The following is a 27,414-nucleotide window of genomic DNA, read 5'->3' as shown; positions in this document are numbered from 1 at the left end:
ATACTTTGTAAAACACTGTGTAATAAAAGTGGAACTAAACAAAGCTGGCAAATGTAATGCGTTTCTCTTCTCTTACCGTTACTTTTGCATACTTTGCAAACTTTAGTAGGATATTTTTTATATATAGTTTCTGCAATTGAAATGCTATTATAATAGTTATCTTGGTATATGTGATGCCCCAATTCCAGATACGGCCAAAGTAGTGACAGAATAGTCATTCAATTTTTTTCCTTCACCTGTGTAAATTTCCATATTGCAAATATACCCAGTCTTGTTCTCACATACCATTCTTACAATAAACCATATTTAATCATTTTAGCGGGGTTGTTAAGTTTGAAATAGATCTCCCCTCCGGGGAATTATGGCCTTCATCTAATGATAATTCTAGCATAGTTGTATATATTGTTTGAAATTTACTAATAAAGTGGTGGAGTACAGATTGAATTTTAAATAGCCTGAAGATTTAGTCATGTTTGCATTGTCATTGAAATGCCAATAAGTCCAGATTTGTTCAAAATGATTTTGACTCATTGTCTCAGGAAATACTGGAACAGCTAGAACTGGATTTGTAGACCAATATTCTTTCCAAGTATCCTTTCGAGTATGCTCCATTAGCACTATAAGTCCTAAAAAATTTTTCATATCTGTTGGAGTAACAGGAGACCACTTTATTGCTTTTTAAATTTTGTGCTTTCCCAAATTTTGGTTATATGTTCAACTGATGACAAAACAGTTCAAACAGATCATCAAAAATCAAGTTGGTGACTTCAATGATGTTCTTAGAATCAGACGGTATAACTGTAACCCCAGAATTACCTTCAAATTTTTCCAAATTAGGTTGAAAGTCCTCTTTTGACCAATCATTATCTTGGCAACCAAGACGCAAATTACGCTCAAAATCATGTGGAATTGTTCAAATTTTCAGGTTCAGAATCACTTGAAATTACTAATTTTCTCCTTTTTGAAGGAATAACTGTATCACTGCCACTGTCAAAGCTTTCATCACTTTCACTTGAAATATCTGATAGTCAGCAAATCTATCCAGACTTTTATCATGTTCTTCATCACTATCCATGGTTACCGAACACTTTAAAAATACAAAATTGATATAAAAGTTATTTTTATTACTAACAACAAGAGACTAATCACTTTTAATTCCTTTTGTAATTTTTAACTTCAGCGAACGTGTTTCCCGTTACAATTTCTCTCTAAATGACAATGAAAAGCCGAGAATTCGGGTGATTGGCCACAAGCTTTAGAACAGAAAACACGAGAATTCTCGTGACCCGCCTGCAATGTGCTAACCACACCCAATAAGGCCTTGATTCTACAGAGACCATGAGGGCAACCCGTAAGTCACTCCAAACAGCATCGACGATGAACTGCAAATAAGCACAGTGAAGTGCAAATCCTAGTTTCTCCATAACTACTTTGTTTCGAGTTCTCTTTCTGGAATACCTTTTCAGTGTGCTCACATTTTGCTAGTGTCGAGACATGCTCAGTGTGCCTCTTGGGTGGTACAGACTTCTGCCTTCAGCCTCACCACCTCCCAGACTAAGACTATACAGGAGGTTCCGGAAGGAAAGAACCAGTCACACAGCACCCTTCTCTTCCCTCTCAAGGCCCTCCATCGATTCAGTGGCAGTGTCCCTGCCTGCAGGCTTCAGTGTGCTCCAAGCCAATGGTGGCTGAGCAGCTAGCTTGGGAACAAGGAAGCCAGGGCCAGCAGGCAACAGAGGGGCACACCGATACAAGGATACCACCAAGAGGCATGAATTTTGCTTGTAGCTGCCCATTTTAACACAGCTCAACAGGCTGTTTAGATAACCACATTATCTAAATAATTCCACATTACACTTGAAATTAGAACCTGGAACAACATGCAGCAACAGGCCTCCACTGATAAGAGGAAGCACAGCACTGACCCTTGTCTCCCATTCTCCTAAACATGCCGGTGTAGTGAGAATAAGGGCTTTTAAGTCAGATGGTCCCAAACCAATTATTTTTTCAATGCAAGTGCAAGTGATGTATCAGAATGAACGTTATGAATCAGAAAACTTACACAACCAAGAACTATAATATGCTATACAAACAACACAAGATGAAGGTATACTGTTTTCCAGCTTTTTTATTCTTTTAACATCTTAACAAAAGAATATTCCCCAAACTTTAAAAAATACAGTTTTATATTATATACATATGAGTACAGATTCCAGTATCATACAAACACTGCCATGTTAGAAATACAGTGGGAAGGCATGCTATAATTCACCGCCTCCTGGAGGGTGTAGGCTCATGGATATGTTTTATTATTCCAACTACTTCTGTTACTTGTTATCCTGATAAACTATTAGGCACCTGAGAGGTTGGAAGACTACTGAATATGAACTTCAATACCTTCTATTTTGATCTTTATAATCTCTTTACAAGTTTACTTCATCTACAACTAAGGTACCTTTATTGTCATTAGCCTAAATGATCAACTATTAACCACATTAACTGTTAATATACATACTGATCAAATTAAACTTAAAGTTGTATAGCCTTGCGTAGGCTACATATAAACCTAGGAAATTCCCCAATGCATTGAGAGCAATCTAAGTTCTATTAAAGAGAAGTGGCAATTCTCCAGTTTCCATGCTCTGGACACTACTTTTTAAAAAAAATATTAAAAAATGACTGACAATAATTGGAATTGATTCCTTATAAGTTAATCAAGAAACCTAAGGTAAAAAATTCTAAATGATAGTTTTATTTGTATTTAAAAATACATTGGAAATTCTGCATATGCCCATGATCAAGCTTATTTTCAATGCACATTAAATACTGATGACATGGTTTGATCTGACAAGTCCTTTTTCAAAGTAGGGAGACTCCTGTACATTTCCACTGGCCCTGCTGCCAATGATGTATATTGCTTCCTTGCTAATGATGGCGGATGACCTTCATCTGCCATTTATCACCTGAACAGTTTTCCGACCGTAACGATAATAACTGTAAGCTGATGCAACTGTGGTGAAAGCTGTAAAACACCTTTAATGGAAAAAAAGAAAATTTAGTTGTCAAGTAAAGATCAGTAACTATGAGAGTGATAAAAAAAAAATACCTTAAAATTATTTAAAAAGTAAAAAAGGCTGTGTGGTACAAAATTATTTTTAACTACAAAAATTTAAATACACTGCTTTTCTTTAAGACCTCATTCGAATTAGTAACGTCAAACAAATCTAGTTCCTGAGCCCAAGAACATAATGATAATCCCAGCAATTGTCATTTTTACCCAGACATCACTCTAGGTGTCTTATATTCTCACTAGAGGACCAGTGCTCGAAATCGTGCATGGGGAGGGTCCCTAGCAGCTGCTGGCTGCCAGCCGGGGCCTCCCTTCCCCAGCTGCCGGCTGAGGCCTCCCTTCGTTCCGCCCCTGGTGGTCAGCACACGTCATAGCAAGTGATCAAAGTACTGGTCGGTCGAACTCCTGAGGGGACACTTTGCATATTGGGCTTTTTATATATATAGATATTATTTTCACAACAGAGAAGTTGGTCAGGACCACGGAACCACACCATAGCCTGGCCTGGCTTCAACTCTGGAGCCATGTGCCCTTTCTACTACTCCATGCTGCTGAGAGTCTTAGACTCTATTTCTTGAAATCTGAGTCATTTAAAATAAATTTCAGTTTTCTTTTCTGATTCTTCCTTAAGCGAACTGCCAGACTGACCCGACTTTCTCCTGGAAGTTAGATCAGTGGTGCTCATGGCTTGCTGAATGCTCACAGCCAACAGGGTACTTCTTAGTGCATCGTGCACTTCTGCTCCACCAGGTGAGGTGTAGGACCCTCCAGACTATTTTTATTTGATCCCAAAGCTGTTCATGCCAGTTAAATATTCTAAATTCACACATACCAATGAAAAATACATGTAGGAAAAGCTGCTGTTTCTGAGAACTAAGTGGATGCTTTGGAAAGACTTGATAACCAGCCAAGTTGCTAAAAAATACTATAAAGTAGCTCTGACTGGTTTGGCTCAGCGGATAGAGCATCGGCCTGCGGACTCAAGGGTCCCAGGTTTGATTCCGGTCAAGGGCATGTACCTTGGTTGCGGGCGCATCCCCAGTGGGGAGTGTGCAGGAGGCAGCTGATCGATGTTTCTCTCTCATCGATGTTTCTCATTCTCTATCCCTCTCCCTTTCTCTCTGTAAAAAATCAATAAAATATATTTTTAAAAAAATACTATAAAGTAAACAGGTAATGTGGCTATTAAAATACTAGAGAAAATGTTACAAAATCTAGAAAGTTTATATTCAGATTGCTTTGTAAATGTCTTAAAGTCTTACATCACTTTAAAATAAGCAGAACATGAAAATCAGAGATGTATTCAAAGAAAAGGTGTTGGTCTTATTCAGAAGATGTAGAATGAATAAGAATCATTGTACACTTACATATCCTATATAATAAAAGCCTAGGTGGCGTCACGCCCTTGCGTGACATCATCACAAGATGGCCGCCACAAGATCGCCACCCTCACGTTGTCACACGATGGCCGGCGGGGGAGGGCAGTTGTGGGCGATCAGGCTGGCAGGGAGGGCAGTTTGGGGCCAATAGGCTAGCAGGGGAGGTCAGTTGGGGGAGATCGGGCCGGCAGGGGAGGGCAGTTGGGGGGACCAGGCCTGCGGGGGAAAGGCAGTTGCGGGCAAGATCAGGTCGGCAGGCGAAGGCAGTTGGGGGCGATCAGGCTGGCAGGGGAGGGCAGTTGGGGGTGATCAGGCTGGGGGGGGAGCAGTTAGGCGTCAATCAGGCCAGCAGGGAAGCAGTTAGGGGGCGATCAGGCTGGCAGGCAAAAGCGGTTAGGGGCAATCAGGCAGGCAGGTAGGCGAGCAGTTAGGATCCAGCAGTCCCAGATTGTGAGAGGGATGTCCGATCCCCACAGGGGTCGGGCCTAAACCGGAAGTCGGACATCCCCCAAGGGGTCCCAGATTGGAGAGGGTGCAGGATGGGCTGAGGGACACTCCTCCCCCCTCCCCCACACCAATTTTGTGCATCGGGCCTCTAGTATTTTAGAAAAGATTTAGTGTGTGCATAATTTCTAAAGCTTCTTTAGCTTAACTGACTGATTAACCAACCATTTTCTGACTCAGACTGCATCAAGCAAGGAGGTTTTAATTATAGCGTTAAAAGTATACTAAGATGCCGAAACCGGTTTGGCTCAGTGGATAGAGCGTCGGCCTGCGGACTGAAAGGTCCCAGATTCGATTCCGGTCAAGGGCATGTACCTGGGTTGCGGGCATATCCCCAGTAGGAGATGTGCAGGAGGCAGCTGATCGATGTTTCTCTCTCATCGATGTTTCTAACTCTCTATCTCTCTCCCTTCCTCTCTGTAAAAAATCAATAAAATATATTAAAAAAAAAAAAAGTATACTAAGATGCATTGCTTCAATATCAGTGTGACACATCCAAACTCTGAGAGTTTGAATTTGACATAGTTAAAGGCTATAATAAGCACAATAAAATAAAATTCAAAACCCTTTCTCCAAGTTTCCCTCCACAACAGCCCTTTCACTAGGCTGGACACACTTCCCTGCCCACTCTCCTACACTCGACTTTGCACAGGGTCTGTCCTTCACCAAAATGGCCTCCCCTCAGTCTCTCCCTATATAAAATCCACCCAGACCTCATGGTTCAAATGCCACTTCATCCCTCAAACTGTCCCTCTTCTTCCCACCTGGAAATGGCTTCCTTCCTCTGAAATCCCAACGTATCATCTGTACCTCTCATCCCCTTTAACTTGCATGAAAACTCCTCAAATATAACTTCTACACCCCGTATTTGATAGTAAGCTTCTTAAGAATATCAACCATAAAACACAACCCATAGCTTTACCTGGTTGGTGCTCAATCAATACTATAAGAACAAAGTAATTCTAGGACTACCACAATAAACCATTTTGTTGACATTCTCACAGGGTAATACTAAATTTAGCTTACCAGAGTATTGGAAGATAAAAGCCGTGAGCATAATTGAAAACCGGAGCTCCCAAAGAAGCTGCTACCAAGATTAACTGGACTGCTGTGTTTACCTAAAAAAAAAAAAAAAAAAGTCATGCATGAACAGTGCCAACCAGATCCTGTTTCAAGCTTACAAGACAGAGAAACACAACATACCCTCAACATGTTTAATGTTCTAATATTCCTGCCAAAGAAGCTGGCATTCACACAAAGGCGTGAATTTCACCAACTGGCCCATTTGTCTGCACAGCTGCTCTTCACAGCAAAGAGAAGGGCAACTGTCAGAAAATACCACTATCTTGCATTTCCATAGCAATTCAAAATGTTGCAAAGTTCTTTGCCTTTTATTTCAGTCATTAAAACAGCCCTGTGACTACGGAAATAATTTTACAGATGAAAAGGTAATGCAATTAGTAAAGTGACTTGCCATTAATCACAGCAGGTTACATATCTTAACCTAGAACCCAGATTTCCCAGCACTTCATTCAGTGCTATCGCTTGCCTGCCTATCAAACTCATGAGGTTAGAACACTGAAATGCACTCATCTCCATGAGAGGCTCTCTGGAGTAAATGAGGATCCCCTACCCTAAAAGACAACATGGAGGACAAAGGAAGAAACAGAAACAGAACCAGAAATACACTGAAGACTCCCTCTACTCATCCTGAAAAGTGCCTGGGGAAGAGTGGGTGACAGTGAATCAGCGGGTGGTGTGCCTTAAGAAGCACCTATGTTCTATCATCCATTCTGCAGCCAAATTATAAGAATTCCAATTTGTTTTAAAAATAAATAATAAAAACTGCCTGGAGAACTTCTTGCAAGACCGAGGATTTGAGGTATTTGTCCGTCCACTTCTTTAAGCCACTTCCTATCTGTATCAAATTACTGTGACACAAATATAAGTCACCTGAATTTAAAACATAAAATAAAAACCCACATATATAGATAAAGTTCCACCCAGGGAATTTCTGGTTTGAAAGTAATCAGCCCCCGGCTGGTGTGGCTCAGTTGGTTAGGGGTCGTCTTGTGCAAGCAAAGGCTGCTGGTTTGATTCTCAGTCAGGGCACATGCCCTGGTTTCAGATTGATCCCCAGTAGGGGGCATGTGGGAGGCAGCCAATAGATGTTTTACTCTAACATCAATCTTTCTCTCTCTCTCTCTCTCCCTCTCCCATCCTCTCACTCTAAAATTCAATAAAAATATTTATTAAATAAATTTAAAAATAATAAATAAGTAAAAGTCATCACCCCTCTGTTCCAAAGATGACAGGCACTGCCAGCCTAATAAACTGCCACTACAAAGGATGGGACACAAGAATGAGCAGAGGAAACTTATCAAGGCCAACAGAAAAATACATGTGCCTTGGGAGCCATTAACAGTGTCCTCTCTGTGTGCAAAGATCGGCACACAGCTATAACCCTGAAGTGGCTCAGGAAAACGGGATGGAGACTTAGAAAAGCAGTTGTTTATTAAATTGTGAATAAACTTTCTCCTATCCCTTTGCATGTAACAATCGAACTTGAAAAGGAAACAACCTTATTATAAGTTGTTTTCACCAAAGGGAGGTGGGTGGTGAAACCAGAAAGGAACCTTCATAACCTCTTTGTGTCTACTTTCCCTAAATGGTGGCCCTATTACCCCATCTTATATTCTCAGACCACCACCACAAAACACAGCACATATACTAAAAATTACAAAAGCTTTGAGAACAAAAATATTGGGTTAATGACCCCACTCTCTATCCACTACAGCCAATGCATTTAAGTTTGTCTCATTTTCAGCTGCTCCAGACTGAGGTTTATATTCAGTGTAATAAGCTTAAAGGGACGCTGTGTGTCTCTTACCTTGCTGATGAAGGTTGGTTTTAACCTAGCAGTAGCATAGCAAGGATTGAAATACTTAGAAAGTGTTCGCTGGCAGAGGACAAAAAAGATAAAAAATTTACTCAATTTAGCATTCAATTTCAAATAAACATGTTGTTATTATACGTAGGTTAACAGTTACTCAATGCTTACCACAGGCCTGGCTCTATGCTACAATAAGCCCTTTATCTGCACTTTCTATTTTCCTAAATAAGCATTATCTCCGTTCTTTATAAATTATACATGGGTTACTGAAAATAGATTTTAAAAACCCATAGATTTGTCAATTCCTAAAAAACTAACAAGATAACTATCATAAAATCGGTCTATCTCTTTCTACTAAAAAATTCAATAAACTTCCCTATTACTATTCTCTTTTATAGATTAAAAACACAAAATAAATAAAATACTGCTATGTTCACTGAGTTGGGAGCCAAAAGATGAGGTCATTATGCTATGCTTATGTGCTCAAATATTTGTAAAACCAGTAAACAAATATACAAATTAACCACCCCATGCCCATACAGCTGTGATTTTAAAAATCAGTTCTAGACAAGCCATAGTAGGGGCTCAATTAGATAGCGAAAAGGGCTTCGTTATGCAAACACTCCTAATAGAGCTTGGATGGGGGGAGCTGGTCTGGGTTTTAAGCTGCAGTTTAGTTATGTGCTATCAACTGAAAGGATTTGGACTTAAAACAAAAGCATGTCTGTTTTAAATTGACTATTGTGTTCACTGAAAACTACCAAAGCAAGATGACAGTGAATGTGTGTTTTTTGAAAAATTCTTAGCAAATAGATTTCTAAAAAATAACTGCCATAAATTATCCCCACAAAGTGAAACTCGGTATACAACAGAGTGATTCTTTTTTCCCCCTTAAGTGCTAAGTAATAATAAAAGAACATTTTCTTTGAAATAAACTCACCGGTTCTGGAAGAGTTCGATATCTGACATAAAAAACAGCAACAATCAACATTATATCTCTTGAAATTATCATATAAGTAAGTGGAACTGAAAATCAAAAATAAAATAATTTTGGTTGGGATTTTTAAAATGACTAAGATATTACACATACAGTGAAGCCTTACCATAAACTGGTGTTTCTGATAAGCCTTACCATAAACGGGTGTTTTTCATAAGTAAAAATTTTCATTTTTTTATAAATATCTATTGAAAGTTTAGGATCCTTAAAGTGAACCACTTATTTTTATCTTCTTTTACATGCACTCAAAACAAAGTGAAAAGAAACTACGGCTTTCAAAGTCTAAGTTTGCCTTTCAGAATGTTGACCTTCTAGGCCTCCTTCTGTTTTGTTTTTCTTGCACATGTTTTAAGCTGCAGTTAGTTATCAGTGTCAGCTTTACTCAGCTCTAACCACTTCTGTTAATTCTCAGCTTTGCAAGTTTGGGGGGAAAGATCACCACGCTCACTATAAGTACATGGGATAAAATAGTAAAGAGGTTGGAAAGGATGTCAGGGTTCGAATCATATTGGGGTCTCAGGCCCTTTGACTGCTTGCTTCTGCATTCTAGGCAACTTTAAAAACAATAAAATTTGCTATATGTACCACTTGTGAAGAAACAAAATGTTCTCATTCTTGTCTGGGCCGGTTCCTACCCCAACAATTGCTATTTTTTCTCCTGCCCCTTTCATTCAGTGAATTCTAACTAAACATGAATTCAACTTGTCAATACTTTCTCATTATTCCTTAGATTCTACAGCATGACCCCAGAGGCAGAGCCTGCAGATGGATATTTTAGATGGATGCCAAGGAGCCCCTACTACTCCCTGTGGAGTGAGAATGGGAGGGCAGAGGACTTGTTTCACTTTATATCCTTCAGTGCTGCAAGAAGTCTTAACCATCAACATGTATCAATTTCATAAGGGGAAAATTATTTTTTTTTTAAGGAGAAAAAATCCTGAGGCTAAAACACAGTTCAAAATGTTCCAATTACTAAAATAAAGAATCCCTGTATATCCCCCTTTCCGTAATACTTTCAAACAGCTCTTTTGTGAATTACTTTTGAGGCTATACTTATGGTCCTTTCTAGCTTTGACATTCTGTTGATTTTGCAACTTGAGAAAAATCTGACTAAAGAATTACAGATTTAAATTTTAAATCTCTGCTGGTCACAGCTATGATGTAAGTGTTGATCCTTGGCCTAGTCCTGGATGACTAGATTTCTCCAAAGAGAAAGTGGTTCTCCATGGAACTCATGGCATTTGAAATACACAGATGATACAGTTATATGAACCAAGTAACAAAAGCCAACTGCCATGATTTTTAGGTACATTTTTGTGACTGTACAACAACCTTTTCATAGCAATAATTAGCTAGCACCACCTAACAGCAACCAGATTTTAAAATGCAGCAAACTCAGGCAAATTACATATAATAAATCTCCTAAACATAACATCAAACAAGAATAAGTGCCTGGTAATGTATTTCATCACCATGGGGGAAAAAGGAGTATGCCTTAATCCTAAATAAGAGATTTCAGCAGGAGAGGAGATACACTACAAAGACTCAGGTCCAAGCAGGGGAGGGTAGGTGAGGGGGGAAGATCAACCAAAGGACTTGTATGCATGCATTTAAGCATAAGTGATGGATGTGGACAACAGGGGGTGAGGGTGAGGGCAGGATTGGGGGGATGAGGGGACATTGGGGGGATAAGGACACATTTGTAATATCTTATTCAATAAAGGAAAATTATATATATATATATAGACAGACTCAGGTCCCAGTTCTATTAACCACCAAAATTGTAATTTATTAAGCACTGCTTTAAATATTTCTTACATATTATTAAGAATATCAGAAAGAAGAGAACCAAGAAAACATAGGATAGAAAATTATCAAAGACATAAACAATTTTCAGAATTGGAGTTTTCAGACTGAAGGGGACTCCTTAAAACCCAGCACAATGAAAGACTCACACCAAATTTGAGTAGGATCTAGAGCAGTGGTTCTCAACCTTCCTAATGCCAAGACCTTTTAATACAGTTCCTCATGTTGTGGTGACCCCCAACCATAAAATTATTTTCGTTGCTACTTCATAACTGTAATTTTGCTACTGTTATGAATCGTAATGTAGATATCTGATATGCAGGATGTATTTTCATTGTTACAAATTGAACATAATTAAAGCATAGTGATTAATCACAAAACAATAGTTAATTATATATGTGTTTTCCAATGGTCTTAGGCGACCCCTGTGAAAGGGTCGTTTGACCCCCAAAGGGGTCGCTATCCACAGGTTGAGAACCGCTGATCTAGAGCATATACCACTGTAAAATTTCAGAACTACAAGGACAATGAAAAGATCCTGGGACTCAGCTTCCATTAATATCTGACTAATATCCTCCTACTAATACAACTAAAGAACAACAACAACAACAAAAAATTCTGAAAGCTGCTTACAAGATGCTAAGAAAGTGTCAGATAATGCCTGTTAGAGTGAGAACTCAAAAAAATAAAATAAATAAAATAAAACAAACAGACAGACAGACAGACAGATAGGTCTAGATCAGCCGTGGGCAAACTACGGCCCGTGGCCCGTTTGAAATTAATAAAACTAAAAGACTATACCCTTTTATGTAATGATGTTTACTTTGAATTTATATTAGTTCACACAAACACTCCATCCATGCTTTTGTTCCGGCCCTCCGGTCCAGTTGAAGAACCCATTGTGGCCCTCGAGTCAAAAAGTTTGCCCACCCCTGGTCTAGATACTCAAAGCCACTGTCCCTACTCCTAGGACACAAGACACAAAGTTGAAAAGAATTGTTGGTAGTCTCAGATGGTCTGGGGGGCCAGCAGTCAAACCCTCGAGGCTGGGGTTTGATAAACCACCTCAGAGCTCTGAGCTGGGGGCTGAAGGACTATCCCTCAGTACTGGGAGAGGAGACAGTACTAAATGTCTCACCATCGGACAATATAGGACAGGGGTGGGAACCTTTTTCCTGCCAAGGGCCATTTGGATATTTATAACAACATTCTTGGGCCATACAAAATCATCAACTTAAAAATTAGCCTGCTGCCCTAACTGGTTTGGCTCAGTGGATAGAGCGTTGGCCTGCGGACTGAGGGGCTCCAGGTTAGAGTCCGGTCAATGACATGTACTTTGGTTGCGGGCACATCCCCAGTAGGGTGTGTGCAGTAGGCAGCTAATCAATGTTTCTCTCCCATCAATGTTTCTAACTCTCTATCCCTCTCCATTCCTCTCTGTAAAAAAAATCAATAAAATATATTTTTTAAAAATTAGCCTGCTATACTTACTTGCTCAAACATTTAATTAACTCACCCCTAGTGCCTTGGCAGGGCCAGAACAAATGATTTCACGGGCCTTATACAGCTTGCGGACTGGATGTTCCTCACCCCTGATCTAGGGGGTCCTAGCCTCTTAGCATGCCTAAGCACCTAGCAGGACTAAACAAAAAAATCTTCCTTAGAGAATAATGCCATCATCCTAAACATAAAAATATTCCTCCAAATTATTTTTCAAACATTAATATAATGACTAAACAGTCAAAATAACCAAACTCACAAGATACCATGAGTAAGAATCAACAGAAACAACAAATGAAAGAAACCCGCCCTCAAAAGATAGGAATTTTAATTAAATATGTTTTTATTGATTTTAGAGAGAAAGGATGGAAGAGGGGGAGAGAGAGAAAAATATTGATGGGAGAGAAACATCAACATTGATTGGTTGCCTCCTGCAGGCCCCCTACTGGGGATTGAAACCACAACTCCGGCATGTGCCCTGACCAGCAATCAAACTGGCAACCTCTTGGTGTATTGGTCAACAATCAATCCTTGAGCCACATCAGCTGGGCAAAATTTTAGGATTATAAGAGTCTATTAGATAACTGAATTTATTGTTTTCAAAGGGATATAAAAACAAAGATTTCAGCTGAGAACTGAAAACTATGAAAGACAATTTAGTAAGTTTGAAGAATAAAATAGAAATTCTATAACTGGAAAACACAATAAAATAATTAAATAAACTTGGCACAGCTAAAGAGAGAACTGGGGAACTGAATGAGCAAGGACATTAGTAAGCACCCAAAATGGAGCCCAGAAAAATAAAATAAGGTAACATACAGAAAAGAGGCTAAGACAACTAGAAGATACTGTGAAAAGGTCTACATACGTACACTACGTTCCCAAGAGAAGAGAAAAATAGGCAATAGCAATATCTGAAGATTAAGGCTAAGAATTTTCCAGAACTGATTAACAATGTCAATCCACAGATTACAAAGCCCAACAAGTCTTGAACAAGATAAATAAAAAAGAAACTCATATTCACAAATATTATTGTGAAACTGTGGAAAACCAAAGACAAAGAAGAAATCTTAAAAGCATTCAAAGTAAAAAGATTTCCTTAAAAAAGACATGGATTGCCTGGCTGGTGTGGCTCAGTGGTTGAGCATCAAACTATGAACCAGGAGGTCACTGTTCAATTCCTGGTCAGGGCATGTACCCAGATTGTGGGCTCAGTCTCCAACTGGGGGACAAGGGGAGGCATGCAGGAGGCAGCCGATCAATGATTCTCTCTCATCACTGATGTTCCTATCTCTCTCTTCCTTACCCTTACTCTCTAAAATTAAGTGTGCTCAGAGAAAATAACTACCAACACAGAACTGTATACTCAGCAAAAATATCCTTCAAGAAAAAAGTTAATCAGACAGAAAAAGACAAATACTACATGGCACCACTTATATGTGGAATCTTAAAAAATACTGAATTCAGACACAGTAATAAAGTAGTTTCCAGAGACTGCAGGATGGGAGAAATAGGAAGAGGGTGGCAATGGGACAAACTTTCAGTTTTAAGATGACTAAGACATAATGATATACAACATGGTGATTATAATGAAAAATAGTAAAACAATAAACACTGATTCACTTAAAACAGAGTTAGGAGGCTAGTAAGGAAGTGAGGACTATACATATCTTTCAGTTCTCAGAGCTGCTAGTAAATTGCTAAACCTGTTGCTAAACTTCAGCTGAAGGCCAAGCAATAAACATCCGGAATAACAACTGCCAAATGGACGCACTCGGCGTTTACCTCCTTCCTTATAATTTTTGCCTCCCTCATTTGCATACTGGGACTGAACCAGTCTAAATAATTTAGAAAAAGAAAAGCAATGAAAACTCAAGGAAAGAATAATTGCGATCTTACACAAACATCTCCCAAGAATGGGGAGAGAAAAAAACCAGACTCCCCAACTCGTTTTATGAGATTGGTATAACTTGATGCGAATACCTAACAAGGCTATCTGGAGAAAAGAATTCTAAGCCAATCTCATGGATCTATATGAAATCATCAACAAAATACCATCAACAAATACCAGCAAACCAAATCCAGCAATATCTTCATAATATATAACAACAAAGTTAGAAATTTCAGAATGGTGTAACATCAGAAAATCAAGAATGCAATTCCACCACACATAAACAGCTTAAAGGGAAAAAATATGATTGCTATAATACACGAGAAAAACATGATAAAATTTAACATTCGATTGCAATAGAAACTCTGAGCAAACCCCTTAACCTGAAAAAGGGTATCTACAAAACCCTACAGGAAATGTCATATTTAATAGTGAAGTGTTGAAAGCTTTCCTTTGAGATTGGGACTAAGACACAGATACCACTCCTATTCAACACTGTACTGAGCAGTGGAGTAAGGCAAGTAAAAGAAAAGGCAAAAGAACTGGAAAAGAAAACATATACTGTCATTAATTATAGACAATACATAATTGAGGATACAGAAAACCCAAGACTTCATTTACATTTTAATCATTAGAATAAGAGTTTAACAAGTGTTACCAGACACAAAAATCAACATTAGAAATAGAACTAACTTTCATCTATTAACAAAGTTATTACAAAATGAAATATAAAAAGCTACCAATTATAAAAGCATCAAGAACTATCAAGTACCTAGAAATAAATCTAATAAAAAATTATGACTGCTCTAGAGAAAACTAACATTTTGACATTTTCAAAAGCCCCAAATAGAGCAGATATATCATATATGTGGACTGGAAGACTCAAGTTGTAAAGATGCCAATTCTTCCAAATCTATAAATTTAATGCAATTCCAATTAAAATCCCATCAGGATTTTCTGGGAGGAACTTGAAAAACTGATTCTAAAATTCACAAACGGAAAGGGATAAGAATACCAAAAGTAGAAGGACTTGCTCTACCAGATATCAAGACATTTAGCAAAGTAATAATAATTAAGAATAGTACTGGTACAAAGACAGACAAATCAATGGGGAAAAATCTAAGCAACCCAGAAATGAACCCATGTACATATGGTCATTGAAGTGAACCTGGAGAAAGTACAGACTTTTCAACAAAACGTCCTGGGATAATTCGGTATCCAGAGAAATAAACTTAATTTTTAAGAACGGTATCTTTTTTTAAAACATCAACTGGGAAAATGTAAAAAGGACACTTAAAAGCTTTTCAATATAAAACATAAACACATGTAAGGGAAAAGTATCAGAATGCCATGAGACTGTCAACAGCAAGATGGAATCTGGAAGTCTATAGAATAGTGTCTTCAAAACTGAGCCAGCTCTCTGGGTTTTGACTTTGGTTTGCAACAACATGGCTAAATGCACCAAGAAGGTAGGAATCGCTGGTCAGTATGGAACCCATTATGACGCCTCCCTCAGGAAAGTGGTGAAGAAAACTGAGATCAGCCAGCATGCCAAATAGACTTGCTCCTCCTGTGGCAAAACCCAGATGAAGAGAGACAAGCTTGGGGATCTGGACTGCAGTTTCTGCATGAAAACAGTAGCTGATGGTGCCTGGACCTATAACACCACTTCTGCCATCACAGTCAAGTCTGCCATCAGAAGACTTTGAGAACTGAAAGACCAGTAGGAGCTCCACAATTCCTCAATCAAGTAGGAAGAATAGAATAACAACATTTCAGATGTCTTTTAGATGACATTTTTTATGTCTTAGAATAAAGACATTTTAGAGCTCTGAAAATGTGGCTGCCACACTGCATCTTTACATAGGAAATGGGGCCCTCCATCAACAGAAGGACCTTTACAAGGAAGCCACCCACAGGAGCCTGGAAAAACTGACTTAATACACAAGGGAGATCATGGAAATTTCCAGAATGATAGTGAAGCAAAGTCTCAGTTTGGAAAACAACCTACACCAGTAGTCGGCAAACTGCGGCTCTTTGGCCCCTTGAGTTTAGCTCTTCCACAAAATACCACGTGCGGGCACGCATGTACAGTGAGATTGAAACTCCGTGGCCCATGCGCAGAAGTTGGTATTTTGTGGAAGAGCCGCAATCAAGGGGCCAAAGAGCCACATGTGGCTCACGAGCCGCAGTTTGCCGACCACCAACCTACACCAATTATTTAGGTAAAGCTCAGAGCAACAAAACCCGGAAACAATGCTAAGTTTAATAGGGAAATACCTGGCTAACTTTTGTAAATAAAACAAAATATTAAAAAATAACTTTGAAAAATGGGAAGCACAAAAGTACACAAGATCATTTCAATTTTTAAAAATGTCAACAGAATGCTCCTTAGCTCTTTTTCCCTACAAAATATTTGTATTTATTTGAGACTACTCCTGCCCCTTCAACACCACCAATCATATACTAACACAATTCTGACTTTCAAAGAAGCACATAAATATAACCACTAGTCCAATTCATTTTTTAATTTGGTATGGGGATTTAAAAGCCTTAAGGTAGAGGAGAAAAACAATGTCTAGAAGATAGAGGATTCTATACCAGTCTGAAACTTCTTCCTCTCAAATGTTAACAATACATGCTATTTATTGAAGGACCATGTGGCAGCTTCTTTATTCTCAGATTCTATTCCAAACTCTTGGAAATAGTTTAAACTGAACCAAGGGAGAAAAACTAAGAAATGCAGGTAAAGTGAAAATGAACAACCAGAAACGCACAGGCAAAACACAAGGCAAAAGATCAAAATGTTGTGTGAGAAAGCGCATTCAGATAACGTACTGTACAAACATGCATGATCTGAAACTGCACAATAGCATCTAAGTAAAAACAAGGTGACATTTTAGACATCTTCAGGGTTTCAGACCTCTCATTTATTATGATTAAATTGTACTAAGGAAAACTTCAAATTGTTTTCAAAAAGCTAGGCGCTAAGAATATATAACATGGTTTCAAAACATTCTAGAGTAATGGGAATTGGCACTATGAAATATTTGCTCAATTTTAACTTTAAGCAATCTTACTAAATGAATTGTACTACTATAATAAGGACATAAATTCTAAAGTAAAACAAGTAATTTGACAAACCAAACAGTTCAATAGTTTAGAATTAAGGAAACAGTTTAAAATTTAAAGAAGATATTTTGGGGACAAAAATTGTCTATCAAGAGAAATCCTAAGCTGATGAATGTCCTTCTTCCCTATGCTATAAAAAGTGCGCATGACGGTGTTCTTACCTGGAATAAGATCTGCATAGGTCAAGCTAACATATAAGATACTGATAAGTATTTTATCAGCAAGTGGATCAAGAGCACTTCCCAAAGCTGATTTTTGACTGGCCCAGTTTCGAGCAATAAATCCATCCAACTGAAAATAGAAGTTGTTGTTTTTAAATAAATGTCATAATAGGCACAGAGTAGTTATCTTGAAGAGATACCAGGATAACAACTATACTTTCATAAAATGTAAGTAAAATCTCTTCTGTTTCTTATCCCCAAACCTTCTCATTCTTTCACTGGTATATGTTTAGCTTTTAAATTACAAACTGGTCTGAAAATAATTTCACTTGCTTACAGTACTTTTCTTTCTCAAGGCCTTCTGGTATTTCTCAATGTTTCCACCATGCCCCTCTGTGGGATGAACTCAGACATAAATTTAGAGATGTAGAAATCTCCCCAAAACTCACAGAAAGCATGTGTGACAGGGCATGGACTAGGAGGCCCCTCTCTTGAGCATTGGGCTGAAGCTGCTTTTACTTGCAAGGACTTCCCTTAAACTGTGAGACTCATTCCTACCTACTCTTCTACCATCCAACTCCCTCAGTTTTAAGTTATTATTTTCAATTTTTTTAAAATTTAGTGCCACTGTTAATTCCACATCTGGCTGCATTTGCATGACCTATAGTTGAATAAAAAGCTCAATCCTCTATGCCTGGCCTACTTAAAATTTTTGATACAAAAATTACTTATTTAATATTCTTGCAAATAAGTTATATTTTAAAGCAGAGGTCATACCTGCTTGCCAGTGGGCCAAATGGGGCTTACAGGCTGGCTTTGTATGACCTGCCAGAGCTTTCAAAAATATAAATTAGTTGCCAATATTTAAATATTCAAAGTCTTACCACAAAAATCCACATCTCCAGGCCCACTCTGGGGTCACAAAATAGACTGAACCAAGTATTGCCTATCCTCATTAAGCAAGGCAGATATTTTCTGGTTTTCCAAATCCCTACCTGGCTTTTACTCACTTTATTTAACTTTAAGCTTCAAAAATATTTGAATTTTCTAGTTCTATTTCCAAGGGGAAAAAATCAAATTAATTTAGATGTAATTTAACATGGTACATCTTTATAGGATAAATAAGTCCTCCATATCTCAAATATTCCAATGAGTTAGAGGAGACAGCAGTAGCACAGGACAATGGTTAATAACTTGCTGTTTGGCAGCCAGCATGGCTGAGCGTCGACCTATGAACTAGAAGGTCACGGATCAATATTTGGCCAGAGCACATGCCTGGGTTACAGGCTCGATCCCCAGTGTAGGGTGTGCAGGAGGCAGCCGATAAATGATTCTCTCTCATCATTGATGTTTCTAACTCTCTCTCCCTCTCCCTTCCTCTCTAAAATCAACAGAAATATATTTAAAAATATTAAAAAAAAAAAAAAGAAAGAAAGAAAAGAACTTGCTGTTTGCAACAGAACATAAGTGATTCAAGTTCTGGCTCTCCCACTTACTGTGTGACCTCGGGCAAATTATTTGGCCCCTCTAAGCCTCAGTTTCCTCATCTGGAAAACAGAGACAGTATTACCTACCTCAAAGGCTTGGTTGTCTTCAGTAATCAACATTTAGTAAATCCCCCCAAAAAGTAGTTATTAGATATTACTACCACAACTGAAAGAATCTATTTTCTTCTGAGGTAGACTAGGTGTAAAACTGGCTAACAGGAAGTGCCTAGAACTTGGAAGATTCAGCTTTTAGTTTAGTTTCTGATCTCAGGGACATTAACCTCCCAGCTTTTCACCATCATCACCTCTTATCCTCACTGTTACTCTACCCACATTAGGTTCAAGGTCATCAACATCATCACTGCTCTGCAAGCACCTGTAACTCCTACTCCACTTTCCCTCAATCCTGCTTAAACACAACTATCCATGTGCTCCAGCCAGGCCTGCACCCAAGCAGCTGAACACTGACCAAGAAAAGCACATAGCCCTGGCCGGTTTGGCTCAGTGGATAGGGCGTCGGCCTGACTGATCTCTCTTCAAATTTATGACCACAAATCTCCCGTGGGCACTCAATACTGCCTGGCAACCCTAAATCTGCTTACCTTCTCTTTTCACACTGTCTGCTCTCACCTCAAACTAACTCCATACTTCCTAAAGCCTCTCACTCTAGCTCATTACCATATCTACATTGTCCATGAAAAATAGAAACAGACTCTCAGCACTCCTTCATATTCCCACCTCCAAATCCACCACTTACCGGCATCCATTCATTCTCTTTACCTTCCCTGAGACCTGATCCCAGGCCGTCTTACCTTCTGTGAGTTGCCATTCTCCTTCCTTGCATCCTCAATCTCTCCCTTCCTACCTAATTAGTTTATTAAGAAGAAAAATTTCTCCAGTATGTATGTGTGTGTGTGTATAAAATCTTTAAAACTGCCCTTCCTTGACTCTATTTCTTTATTTCCCTATAAAGCAAAACTTCCTCAAAGTGATGTCTATTGTCATTATCACCCTACATTTGACCACCAGCCCACTCTGATTGTCCCCTCTCTACAGAGGGTGCTCATAAAGGTCACCAATAAAGTCTATATTTTTAGCTTCCTTGACCACAACACAAATTGAAGCACTTTCCTCACCTAACTTCTGTGACACGCCCTATTGCCTAATATTTTCCTTCTTGCCAGCTATTCCTTTTCGGTGTCATTTACTCATTCCCTTTCCATTGCTGTACTTAATTGCTCATTTCTCTGATCCCATCACAGCTTCGATGACTTTCCCAGGCCATCCATATGCAGATAACTCCCAAATCTATCTCTAATCACCGACTTCCTCCATCTCCACACTAACTACATTCAACTACCCAAATGATAACTCTATTTGAAAAGGCATAATAGTTCTTGGTATTTTTCCACAAACCCTACCCTACTCTAAGTGTTGTTAATCACAGAAAATGTTAACCTCAATATACCTGCTTGTTAAAAAGCCATATTTAACTCCTTTTTCTCACCTCACACATTCAATTCAATGTGTCAACTCTATCTTCAAAATATCTCAAACCCATTCATTTCTCCCCCATTCCAAACTCCCACCCTAGTCCAAACTCCCAACCCCCCTAGATTACTGTAAGCCTCCTAACCAGCCTCTCTGCTTCCACCTTCTTATAATCCATTTCCCACACACAACATAAGTCAGGCCTTGTCATTCCCCTGCTTAAACACCCCATGAGTCCAGCCATCTGCCCAGCAGCCATTCTAGAGGCATCAAAACCTCCATGGAATAAATGTGAAATATGGTGCCAGTTAACTCAGGTTTCCACATACAATGTCTTTTATACTTAGAAAAATGTAAATGAGGCCCCTCCTATTCAGTGAATATTACAATCTCATGTGGCAGCTAAAAAAAAAAACAAAAAAAACCTACCATCAAAAAAAGATCAACTCAAGTAGCTGAAAAAGATCTTGTCTGTTATGAAAAAACAAAATTCCATTATCAGTATAAACAACCTCGGACAGACTTGGAGACCATACTAATAATGAGTGGATGCCTTCACAGACTTCAGAGATAAAAGCAGGAATAAAAGAGAGATTGTGAGAATGGGGAGAAGTTATGACAAACAGGACCTAAACTCTGAAAAACAGAAGTGGCAGCCATTTTGCAACTATATTTGATGCATATTTGGAAATGCCATGTAACAACGCAAATGCCCTCCTTTGTTTATCCTGAAAAATCTTCAGCCAATACCATATTGTTCACCAGAGCTACTGGGCAGGTGAAATTTTGTTTCTACGAACCTCAAAGATGGGCATGCAGGAGGTAGCCAATCATGGATGTTTTTACCTTTCTATCCCTCTCCCTCCCTCTCACTCTAAAAATCAATAAAAACATATTTTTTTAAAAATAAATAAAAAGCAGGAGTAAAAAAGTCCCTCTCCTATGCCTTCATACAACCTCCACTATCTTCCTTAGACAGTATAAAGAATAGAGTTCCACACAGATGCTAAAGACAAGGCCTTAAATAAAGTGCCAGGTGAAATGCATCCTGAGGATTTCCTTCCAAGAAAAAGCAGACTAAGGCTGTGCTGTTTCCATGCCGTGGAGACCCTGGGATGCGGGAGGGGAGCAAAACAGAGGAAATGACTGTCTAACTTACCAAATCAGTTAGCCCAGCTAAAGCAAACACTCCTAGTGCCACATTAAAATCTTCTTCAATGATCAAATAGCCCAAAACTGGAGCCAAGCCAATTCTCGTCATTGACAACATATTTGGTATTGTCCATGGGTTTTCATACTGGAACAAAAAGACAACAAAATTTAAATTTATACTTTAAATTAATATATACATGAGAAAAATACACTTGATAAGCTTAAGGGTGAGAGCTACATACACTTTAAATTTAGTATTTTAAATTGAGTTTTTAAATCCTTTCTGTTTCTACAGACATCATTCTAAAACTGTCAAGAATACAGAAGATGAAGATGTGCCATGTACCCAAAGGTAGACTAAAGTGTCTACTACACATAGGTTTCTTCCTAAAGAGAGAAGGAACAAACATGTATTATCTACCATATATGTCAAGCCTTTAATATATGACCTCACCACTGCTTTTAAAAGTCAAACTTCAAGAAGCTCTTATACTTCAAGTAGACAGTCTAGGAAAAAAGAACAAATTATCAACTCCAGACATTCTGGCTTAAAAATATTTATTGCAAATAATCTCCCTCGCTCCTCTACACATACCCATCAAAAGAATACTAAATGATACATAGTGTCGGTTAATCGGAATGAAGAGGGGGGAAAAACATTGAATTACAGAACTTCACTACTAAGTTGGAGAACTGCCAAAAGAAAATGGAACTAGGAATAGGAATTGAAATTCTTAGGAAATAAAGAGAAATTTGAAAAACTGTTCAAAATAGCCACGGAAATGTTAAGATCCCCAACTAGAAACTAAGAGCTTTCACAGCTCCCCTGTGGGAGCCTTATGATTCCTTGAAAATTCATTTCAAGCCAAGCTGTTTGAAGTTGGCACTAACAAAGGGCTTCTTAGCAGCTCCTCTGAAGAACATTCCTTCCTTGCCAAACAATATTCGAATTTTAAAAGCCTCAGCCCAGTGGTGCTAAGACACCCTGTACAATGGGGTACAGAAATAATACCAAGAAAATGTCTCTCCCTAAAGCCTGGATTTTTACCCCAGTGAGTCAAGGCTGCCAATTCTAGCCCATGTGACTATCTCACAAGACTAACCCTAGTTAACCTCTTTCTTAATTAGTAATCAACTTGTCTGAACCTTAATCTTGATTTTTTTTGAAGTGATCAATTCCAGTTCTAAAGACATCTTTTAAAGATTCCATGGACCATCCAGTAAGAACAAGAGTTCCCTAAAGATACTAAGTTTCTGTTTTTAAACAAAACCTCAGCAAGGCAAGATAATGGGGTTATTAGTTATTAGGATCAGGTGGCAGAACACTGTCTCTGAAAGCTACAGAAAAACTTCAGGTTCTCCAGGAAACCATCGCCAAAAGAGAAACAATACAAACCTCTACCCAAGGACCTTTTCTTGAAAACAGACCACATTATATCATTAAAGGAAAACATTCTTGGGGTATATTCCCAGCTCAAGTTCAATGGTCAGCATGTTTCAGAGTCCAGAGAAAGAAAAAAGGCCTTAGAGCCGGTTTGGCTCCGTGGATGGAGCGTTGGCCTGCGGACTCAAGGGTCCCAGGTTCCATTCCGGTCAAGGGCATGTACCTTAGTTGCGGGCACATCCCCAGTGGGAAGTGTGCAGGAGGCAGCTGATCGATGTTTCTCTCTCATCGATGTTTCTAACTCTCTATCCCTCTCCCCTCCTCTCTCTAAAAAAATCAATAAAATATATTAAAAAAAAAAAAAAAGTAAGTCTGTTGACCATACTGTGGTACAAAACAAGTCAAATACCGATTCAATGTTACAACTCACAGAAGGGGCGGGGGGGGGGGGGGGGGGGGGGTGATACTTTCTGATTGAGAAAAATGAGTAGCAAAGCAAACGGTCAGAATAAAGAGGCCCAGAATTAATCTCAGATATTCGTGGGGGCAAAACTAAAGACGAAGTTGCAAAACAGCCAGGTCGTTTCATTGGGTGAGTTAATAAACCAGGTTGAAGGCAGAGAAAAGGGTTTCTTTTTAAAGCCACATCAACGATGTCGGTCCAAATGGCCTCGTTAATCTATCACCATGACATCTGGACATTTCTACATTAAAATCAAGAGGGGCAATCTAATCTTCCCCAACCCAAAACCCGCGGCATACTCGACCGACGACGACTGCCGTTCTGGGAAGGGCTGCAGCCAGCATATGGCCACCTCCGAGCATCCAGCACGCGGAGGCGAGACCCCTGCAGGATGCGGCCACCTCAACCCATGCTGCACAGCTTATGCCGGCAGCACAGGGGCCCGCTGCACACCTAACAATTGAAGATGTAATAATTGCATGAGTCTTGCTAACATGACATCAAAAGCTCTCCCCACATCCATGCTCTGGTGTCTTCTACTCGGGCAGGATTTCATTAGGTAAGTAGACAAAACATCTCCCTCCGGCACCTCGAGAGAACTTTAATCATCTTTTGTGATTGAATCGCTTTAGAAATCTTTCAACTGCGATTTAAGTTACCCACCCTTCATCTTACACAGGGAAGACCGCCAAAGGTCAAGTCACAGTGAACCAAACCTGCACAAGCAGACGGAACGGCCTGTCTCTCTTTCGGATGATTCCCGCGGACTTTCCCTAAACACTGGGGATTCCCTTCCTTCATTAAATTAAAAATAGACTTTCATTAGGCCAGCGAAGGCTATTTTTACCAATGCAACACCGAGGCCGGTCCAGCAACCCGTGCGGATGGAAGGGGTGGAGGGGGGAATTCTAACTTACTAGTAACCCAGTGGTTCTCAACCTTGGCTGCGCATTAGAATCACCCGGGAATCTTTTTAAACTCCTGATCTCTGGGCCGAGACCACCGAGACGGAAGTGGGTCACGGTCGGGACCTCTCACGTCCATCCGACCCGGATAACCTGCCCGTCACTTCTCCCCAGGAAGCGGCTGAAAAGTTCTGAAACAGAAGCGCCCGACCCGCACAGGTCAAAGCACGTTATTCGCATCCAGGTCCGAGGCCCGCAGGGCCGGCGACCCCGACCCAGGGTGGCCCCTTCCCCTCGGTACGTACCAGGCTGGCGGCACTCGCTGGGCCGCCCGGGGCCTCCGCGGCGGCGCCCTCTCCGGCTGGGGGCTCCGGGGTCGCCTTCCCCGCGCCTGAGCAGTGGCCCCGCGGGCCGGCCCCAGGCAGCCCCAGGCCGAGCGCGGCCGGGCGCAGCCAACAGCGCTCCGCCAGGCAGCCCAGGCAGATGGGTGCGGGCGGCAGCAGGGCCCCGAGGGCGCGCCCCTTGCCCGGTCGCGCCCCGCACGCCCATGTGGCCCAGCGCAGGGCACCCCACGGGCCCCGCGCCACGCACGAAGCCAGCATGGCCCTGCGGCCGCGCTGCGGGAAGGCAGGCAGCGGGAGCTTAGCAGCCCGGGGCACCGACGAGCCGCTTCCCCACCGAGCGCCCACAACCTCCCGAGACCTCGGACACTTCCATACTTGTTTTCAAACCCCAGCGCACTCCTCTTATACAGGTGGCTTGCAGCCGCCAAGGGCGGAAGGGCGCCTTCGCGACACTTTTGCGACACTGTCGCCGCTGAGCTTCCCTGCGCCCCCGGCGGCGGCGGCGGGAGGCGCGTGCCGCTGAGCTCGTGCGCCTTCGGGTGGCGCGCCGTGCGCCGTGCGTGTCCCTGGGCTCCGAGCGGGACCGAAGGCCGTGGGGAGGGAGGAGGGGAACACGTCGGGAGGGGTGACCGCGTGGTCCACGTGGCGGGAGAGGACGCAGCCGTCTCAGGCCGCAGCCTGAGATTCTCCCAAACCCGTGGCCTGCAGGATCCCCTGCAGGTGTGCGCGGCGTTCTCGGCTCTTTCAGGTTTAAAGATGGATAAAGTGGTCCAGAAGAAGTAATCGGTGCTAACTTATAGCTCTTCTTCCTCTTTTGAGCGTTGCATATGCCAAAAATGCAGGTTTTAGAAAATGTCAATAATAATTACTGTTTACCTGAAAAGGGTGTTCATTATAACCAAGAGGTGTGTGTATACATATGTGTGTGTGTGTAGAAAGTGCATTATCCCATTTGATGCTCCTAAAAACTCTAAGGTAGGGTTCATTATTAACTTTACATTTATTAACGTAAGGAACATTCAAACCTGTAAAGAATTTACTCGAGCCCAAACTGCTGACAATTGCAGGGAAGCAGAATCTCAACGGATTGAGATAATGCTATGGAAAATGGCAGTTTTACACCTTGTTTTATAAACTACAATCAAAAGAGAAGACATAAGTGGGTTACATGAAATCCATTGGTGTTAGATTAGGGAGGCAGGAGAAAGCAAAGTGTGGGAGGGGATTGGATAAAAAGTTAAATGATAGATCCATACTTCTTTTACTGGTACTGAGGTGGGTGCAGTATAGTAACTATACTATAGTTAACAGTCAGCAATGAACTCAGTAACACGGAGGGGATTTGTGGTCTCCGCAGAGTGGTGCCTGTGCTTTGAGGGGTCCGGAAAAAGGAAAATTACTTTGACATTCCAAAGATATGTTATAGATGCAAAAAGACAATAGGCTCAGTTAAGGTAAAGATTGACCTTTGTCAGAAGATACTGGCCTAGAATATGACAACCCACCATAAACTGCTTTTTAATTTTAAGTTTTAATTTCAGCCCTAGCCAGTTTGGCTCAGTGGATAGAGGGTCGGCCTGTGGATCAAAGGGTCCCGGGTTCGATTCCCATCAAGGGCACGTACCTCAGTTGCAGGCTCCTCCTCCCCAGCCCAGGCCCTGGTCAGGGCCTGTGCAGGAGGCAACCTATCAATGTATTTCTCTCACATCGCTATTTCTCTCTGTCTTTCCCTCTCTCTAAAAAAAATAATCAATGGAAAAATATCCTCAGGTGAGGAATTAAAAAAAAAATGCTTTCATTTCAGACCGAAGGCCTTCCCTGAACTAATCAGGTTAGCATGTGGCCCCTTTTCATCCACACATTTTTACAGCTAAGGAAACCTAGACTTAGAGAGCTTAGGACACTTACTTATTACAGAAATATCCAAAATAATAACCAGTTGTTAATTAACTGGTTCATATTATACATTAATGATTAAGATAGTATTTATGTCATACATTATACTTATTGATGTTAATATTCAATAATATTGCAATGTTGCAGAATTGTTTTCATATTCAGTTCTGAGGGAAATGGAATGTTTTTTTGCTGCTGGTGGGGAGCTGTTTGCCTCCCCAAAATGTGCCTCTTTGGGCTATAATTCTAGGCTGGGTCCTTTTAAGAAACAGCAGACATGGGAGAAGCTCTGAAGACCAAGTAGAAGTTACTCTTTCTGAAAGGATATTTGCTTTTATAAGGGAAATACCCATTTTTAAGCATGTTTCCCTCACTATGCCAGGACTGCCTTCATTATCAGTAGAGAAGGCATGGACTTAATTGTATATAACAATCTTACTCTTGCTTACAGTGCTTTTCCTGGTAAACTCATAACTGACTCTCTACCTCCAACATCTTTTGTCTTTAGAAAAAAGTAGTATTTAAGATGATGGCTTCTCCCATTTGGGTAAATTACTTGATGTCCTTGGGTCCTTCCCATATATACATGAGGTGCTAGGATATATGCTATCAAATTACATTTTGCTTTTCTCCTTGTCAACCTAAGAAACATCTAAATCCATAGAGAACTTTTAGGAGTTTGAGCCAAACTGATGGCAATTGCTGGGAAATAAAATCTCAATGGATTGAGACAACGAAATTGCACATAAACTCCGTTTCTTTAACAGGACCCTTTCTCCTTTCTGTCCATCCACTCCGTTCCTTTATCATGAAGCCCTTAGGACATCAGATTCTGATCAGCATCAAACTGTCTAAGGAATAAGAAAGACTCAGGTCTGTTGACCACAGAAACAGAGTTTTGGTCATACGAAAGGTAACACCTCAGTTGTGTTACCACACCCTCATAGAACTAGACAGGA

General features: G+C 40.3%; 1 protein-coding gene and 1 pseudogene across 3 annotated transcripts; one reads left to right on the top strand and one right to left on the bottom strand.

Moving 5' to 3' along the window:
- Nucleotides 1–2,110: 2,110 nt before the first annotated feature.
- Nucleotides 2,111–25,023, bottom strand: CRLS1 (cardiolipin synthase 1). Of its 3 annotated transcripts, XR_004969993.1 has the most exons (8): nucleotides 24,521–24,981; nucleotides 21,471–21,608; nucleotides 17,334–17,463; nucleotides 8,787–8,872; nucleotides 7,844–7,912; nucleotides 5,980–6,071; nucleotides 4,438–4,665; nucleotides 2,111–3,033 (listed from the first exon to the last, which is right to left on the bottom strand). XR_004969993.1 is itself a non-coding variant. In XM_036322480.1 (7 exons), exons 2-7 carry the CDS (start codon nucleotides 21,579–21,581, stop codon nucleotides 2,946–2,948), a joined length of 576 nt encoding a protein of 191 aa, XP_036178373.1. In that variant the 5' UTR covers nucleotides 21,582–21,608; nucleotides 24,935–25,023; the 3' UTR covers nucleotides 2,111–2,945. The 3 variants fall into 3 exon arrangements, 2 of the variants coding, with proteins under 2 accessions (XP_036178373.1, XP_036178372.1); XM_036322480.1 differs by lacking the exon at nucleotides 4,438–4,665 and having other exon boundaries at nucleotides 24,935–25,023; XM_036322479.1 differs by lacking the exon at nucleotides 4,438–4,665 and having other exon boundaries at nucleotides 24,521–24,974.
- Nucleotides 15,489–15,767, top strand: LOC118663113 (annotated as a pseudogene).
- Nucleotides 25,024–27,414: the final 2,391 nt, after the last annotated feature.

The sequence above is a fragment of the Myotis myotis genome, unplaced genomic scaffold (genome assembly GCF_014108235.1).
Source record: "Myotis myotis isolate mMyoMyo1 unplaced genomic scaffold, mMyoMyo1.p scaffold_m19_p_9, whole genome shotgun sequence".
NCBI classification, from domain to species: domain Eukaryota; kingdom Metazoa; phylum Chordata; class Mammalia; order Chiroptera; family Vespertilionidae; genus Myotis; species Myotis myotis.
This window is presented reverse-complemented; position numbering and strand designations above follow the sequence as displayed.